Genomic DNA, 5,616 nt, shown 5'->3' with positions numbered 1-5,616 from the left:
CAGGGGGCTTCTTCCTGCTTTCCCTTTCGCCTCCCTGCATTGTGCCTACATATGCAAATTAACCGCCATCTTTGTTGTCAGTTAACTGCCATCTGAGTTGGCAGTTAATTTGCATATAGCCCTGATTAGCCAATGAAAAGGGTAGCGTCATACGCCAATTACCATTTTTCTCTTTTATCAGTGTAGATGGGGAAATTCTTCCAGCCCAGCAGTAGAATGGCTATCTGTGTTAAAAAAAAGAAGAGCAAAGGGTTAAAAGAATAAACTGGAGAGCATGGTGGAGTATTTATTTGAATTCTCCCATAGTACGTCTTTCCTCAAAATTTTGAATAAATTGAAAATATAGTGACACCACGAGGAAAATAAAATTTATTTGATAAGATTTCACTCCCTGATCAGCTTTGCTAGATTGCTCCTTTGTGCATACCATCTTTAGCCAAATCTCTTATTATATGTTTACGTGCCCACAAATAATTGACCAACCGTAATTATATCATTACTGTATTTCATAGATTTTTAATTTCTCCATTTTAAGTGGGGTTTGCCTACTGACCCATATAAAATTAGAGTTTCCATGGTTGAATTTTCTTCTGAGTATAGCATAATGTTGAATCTGTTTACAGTTAGTGGCATCTTACACTGGAAATATGGTGTGTTAACATTTTGTTGATCTATCATTAAAAAAATCACATGCATGTACTTTAAAAATTGTAATTATTTTTAGTGATGTGATGAGTATCCAGGATGGTGTGTCTTTGAGCATTTCTAATCAATTGCCTTAATATGGATTAATGGATGTGGGATTGCTATTTTACATGTAGGGGTTTGAAATTTCTCACAATTGTTGCCTTCGAGTTGTCTTTTTCTTTTTAAAAAAATATATTTTATTGATTTTTTACAGAGAGGAATAGAGAGTTAGAAACATTGATGAGAGAGAAGCATCAATCATCTGCCTCCTGCACACTCCCTACTGGGGATGTGCTTGCAACCAAGGTACATGCCCTTGACTGGAAGCGTACCTGGGACCTTTCAGTCCCTAGGCTGACGCTCTATCCAGTGAGCTAAACCAGCTAGGGCTGTCTTTTTCTTTTTCATACCTGAAGAGGCCAGGTTTACTTTTTGTCAATTCCAAGTCTTAGCATCTGAATATTCAAGTATAATTCTAAATTCAGTAAAGACAATTGGAGATGGGGTGAGGTCAGAGGGTGGAAGATCTACTTTTAGCATATAAACAGTCACCCAATAGGTTCTGGGATAATGTGTTAAATTAATGATTTGTATAAGAAAAAAACAAGGATAAGTAATGGAAAGGACACATGTGTGGGTGTCCCCTGACATGAGAGGTGTTTATTACCTGTGAAATAAATATATACTCATTCAAACTCTTCTTTGGATTAAAAAAATAATAAAACCAGTCCTTTAATGCCTCTTATACTAATTATTTTAGTCAATATGCATTCTCTAGGATTTATTAGAATTCTGTAGTTTTATGATAAACTATTGTTCAACCTCCCGTATATATATGTATATGATCACCATTTAAATTCAGGAGTGATTAAGATAGAAATAGAAGATGTGACGATGAAGAGTCTAGTTTCAATCTTTCTTGGATTGGGAGGTAATGTCTAGATGTCTAGAGGAATCTGTAATAATGGTTAAATTTAGGATAAGAGAAGACTGAGTTTGGAGCACATTTCTTCAACATGTATAAGTCAGAGATTTCAGATGTCAGATGAAGCATGTGCTGAGACTGTGTAGACATTTAGCAAAAAGCTACACACAAAGCTCTCTGGGTGTTATAGCTTTAACTTTCGAAGAGATGGGGAGTCATCTACCCTAGACGGTAGAGTTGGGAGAGGCTCATGGATTTGGCATGCCAAAAATCAGAAGATGAAATTTCAAAAGGCACTGTTTACAAATATCTTCCTCAATGAACAGTGTCTTCTCTGAATGACTTAAGAAAGTTTGTTACTCATTTTGCATAATAAAGTTGACAGTTAATAGTAGGGATTTGTCCAATTCCAAATTGGTATTTACATTTCTTAGAAAAAATATATCTAAAATAATAGCAAGTTGTATATTGCCAAAAATTATAGGGAAAATTTTGAAATATGCTTCCTAGGTTTGGAGATGAAAAGAGCTTGCAATACATTAAGTATTTTAAAATTGTAGAATATATAGCTTGAAATGAAATGAAAATAAGAATAAGCTACAGCAGGAGCGACTGAGGTGAGAAGTAAATAACTATTTCTTCAAATACTGAATTTTGTACATGAATACCAGTTGAGTTAGGCATTTAAAAATGCCTTCTCTACATAATTTTAAGAAGCCATTAAGTTTTTTATTTATTTGGGATGGCTTTAAGGTGTGGTCATCTTGAACTAGAGAGAGGTGTTTTAAATGATCTCCTTGTTCCATCTGGCCCTAGAGTTTAGTACTCTTTCGAAAGACAGTTTGCCAGTTTGAGCCTAGTGGTGAAATCCTAGGAAAGTTAAACAGATGAGGCTGTGGTTGCAATAACATGTAGTGAGGATTTGGCCCACCACAGTTATTTTAACGGACGGCCAGCTCTTTCCCCATTTCATTTGCTCTGTAGTATTCATAATCACTTAAAAAAAATCATGTCCTCATGTGGGTAATGGACCCTTGTAATCATTTACTTTTGTATTTATGTGCTCTGACTGAGTAGAAAATTGCCCCTCCTCCTTGTAATGACAGGAAGTTAAGACTTGGTTCTCTGAAGTTGTCACTATTTGGGTGACCATGAGTGTGATCTTGGCCAAAATCAATGATCATGCTTATGTTTTAGTGCTAAGGAAGAAACTTTTCTTTTTTTTGATTTAAAAAAAAAAAAGTTCTTGTAGCCTTTCATATACAGTCTTGACTTTGATAAGTAGCTTGTAACCTCTTCCAAGTATATGTAAACAACTGAATTTTCTCCAGAGCTCCATGCCTAAGAAGTGGAAGAGATTTTTAACTGGTCATATATTATTGAGTAAGGATTTACACTGGGGGTGGGGAGAGTGTTGGGGTGTGTGTAAAGAACAATATGTTTTCTAACTCCCAGTAGGTACCTCACAGTGACATCTGGGGTGACAAAATCAAATAATTAGGGAAATTGAGGCTATCCCTTAGGTGTCTCTTAAGATAAATTGTTCTAGGTATGAAAGCCTTCAAATTCTCGAGGAAAATAGCTAAATGTTGGCGCATATGACACCAATTAGGGGACTCAATCAAGAACTGGCCAAGAATCTTAATTGAAGATTTAATCACTCTTAGTTAACTGATTGAAATAGGTAGGTTCATCATTAGAAAAAGTATATTAGTATTTCACTTCCCAAAAACTACTCCTAGAGAATTCATCAAGGAAAAGTTGGCTTGGTTAGGATGACTGGCAATAGTTTCCTCATTCTCAATCTCTCTCTTTACTTCCTATTCTTGAATCATGAGTAATTTGTGTGTGTGCTGTTGCTGTTGTCATCGTGTTTTTTGTTTTGTCTTGTTTTTACCAATAATACTTTTCAAGGACTAGCTTTAGGAATATCTCTCAAATACTTTCTTTGACACCCACCCTGGCCCTTTCATTCTTTTGTTCTACCACTATACCTTGCCATTACTTCCAGCAGTGCAGTTCTCATCTATACATGTAAAAGGCAAAGTGTCCATCCATCCAACTGGTAGCTGTGAGGCACACTGACCACCAGGGAGTAGACACTCAATGCAGGCGCTACCATGACGCGCACTGGCCATTTAAAAATAAACAGCACCACGGACCTGGCGCTGACAAACGCTCGGCTTCCTCCAAGTGGAACACAGGCCCGCTACCACCCTGAAGCCACAGCCCACAAAATAGCAGACAATGCTACCAAGACCCCATGGCACAAAATGTGGCCCCCAGCCCAGCCCAGCCCAGAAACGGTTGCTGTGGGCATTGGGTAATGACGTCACGTAGCAACGCCCGGCTTCCTCTCCCTAGCGACTAGCCTCCTTGGAGTTTCTTCAGCTCAGGAACCTGACTTGTTTTGTAGCCAGATGCAAACATTTTACAGTTTAACCAAATGTTTGTGAAGCATTTTCCAGTGCCTCTTCTCATATGATCCTCACAGAAATTTGGAGTAGGTAGATAGGAGACTCAGTAGAATCCTGCTTTCTTTTCATTAGCAAGACATGAATAGCGATATTAAAATATTTCTTCTAATTTATTTCCTTTCAATGTGCATGAGTCTGTGCACTGGGACACTAGTGTTATAATAATTATTTACCGTTTTGCCTTTTGTTTTCCTTGGAATAGGGTCTCTTGGCTCTAGCTGTTTTTGAATTTGCAGCACCTAGCACTTAACAGGTGGTCAGTAAGCAACTAATTGAGCATCTGCTATGTACCTGTCATTACATGAGGCACTCTGAGATCTTAGAATAAATGAGTTTTTAGTGGATAGCCCTTTCTCATTTCCAAAAGGGTAGAAGGCTTCTTCCGTGAGTCAGTACATGAGTACTCTATGAATTAATTGGTTATCATTGGGCTGTACAGAAACATACCAGTGTCTTAAAGAGCAAAATTGTTTTGAAATGCCCAACCTAGAAGAGTGAGGCTGTTTTTTCAACATGTGGTCGAAAAGGAGTTCTTACCCTCTTTTGCACAGGCAGCTTTGAAATAAGCCAGCAGCAGGCTGGCTCCTGAGGATTGTCAATTCATCATTGTTGAGTTTCCATATGGAAATTTGTCTTTGCACAACACAGCCTAGGAATTACTGAAGTGGATCTGTTTGCATGGAAGGAAACTTCCAGAACTAGAAGCATTCTTATGAAGGGCAAGGAACCAGGACTGAAAGCAGTGGAGGCCTTGTCCCAGAGGCCAGTGGAGGAGCTATTTCACATGCTTGTTTATTTCTAGGCCCTTTCCTTTGAAGAAGGAGGAAGAATTGAAATGGAAAGGCCACAGGTATGTCCAACAAATTTGTGGCCTATATTTTGGCTCTCAATGGAGACAGCAGTGGGAATGAACTAATCTTTGATTTCATTTTAGTTCTCATATTATACATCTACACTTTGCTTATTTCATTACCTTAAACCTGCTTTTTAAACACCAAGTCAGTGGAAGAAAGGAAATGGGGTGAGGCAAAGGAAGAGAATAGATAAAATAATTCTTGTCCTATATAATAAAAGTATAGTATGCAAATTGTCCCCTTGACTGGGAGTTCGTCTGTGAGTTTGACCAGGGGGCGGGGCCAGCTGGGGGGAGGGAGGGAGGCCTGGCTGGCGGCAGGCAGCTGCGGGAAGGGAGGGAGTCCTCGGCCGGCAGCTGGCAGCCGCTAGGGACCCTACCAGTGCACGAAATTGGTGCACTGGGTCTTTATTATTTGTAGAAATTTCTGTACCTTGTTATGGGGCATGATATTTTCACCAGAAGCTTATTAACTTGGCATCTTGGAAGCACTGTATTGCAATGGGTCAGCATGGGCTTTAGGTAATTTCTAATCATACTTGTGCATAACTTAGCCTAGCCCGTTATGTCATACTAGAGGCCAACTGCATAAAATTTGTGCACAGGTAGGGTCCCTAGGCCTAGCCAGCGATAAGAGCCAATCAGGGCCTTTCAGCTGCCAGCCTGTGCCTCCT

The 5,616-nt window shown here is 39.0% G+C and overlaps 1 protein-coding gene across 2 annotated transcripts in view; it reads left to right on the top strand.

Annotated features, from left to right (window-relative positions):
• The window catches only part of MLLT3 (myeloid/lymphoid or mixed-lineage leukemia; translocated to, 3), a 259,223-nt gene that overhangs the window by 119,132 nt on the left and 134,475 nt on the right, over positions 1-5,616 (top strand). Inside the window, exon 1 of one of the 2 annotated variants that reach the window (XM_015564734.1) lies at positions 1,566-1,618. The exons of the other annotated variant lie outside the window; for it this stretch is intronic. Coding sequence (XP_015420220.1) covers positions 1,582-1,618 — 37 coding nt within the window. The 5' untranslated portion in view covers positions 1,566-1,581. Of the gene's footprint in view, positions 1-1,565; positions 1,619-5,616 lie in introns of those variants that run through there. 2 annotated transcript variants of the gene reach the window in all.

This window comes from Myotis davidii, unplaced genomic scaffold (genome assembly GCF_000327345.1).
Source record: "Myotis davidii unplaced genomic scaffold, ASM32734v1 scaffold197, whole genome shotgun sequence".
In the NCBI taxonomy this organism is placed as follows: domain Eukaryota; kingdom Metazoa; phylum Chordata; class Mammalia; order Chiroptera; family Vespertilionidae; genus Myotis; species Myotis davidii.
Note: the sequence above shows the minus strand (reverse complement) of the source record. Positions and strands in the feature narration are given on the sequence as shown.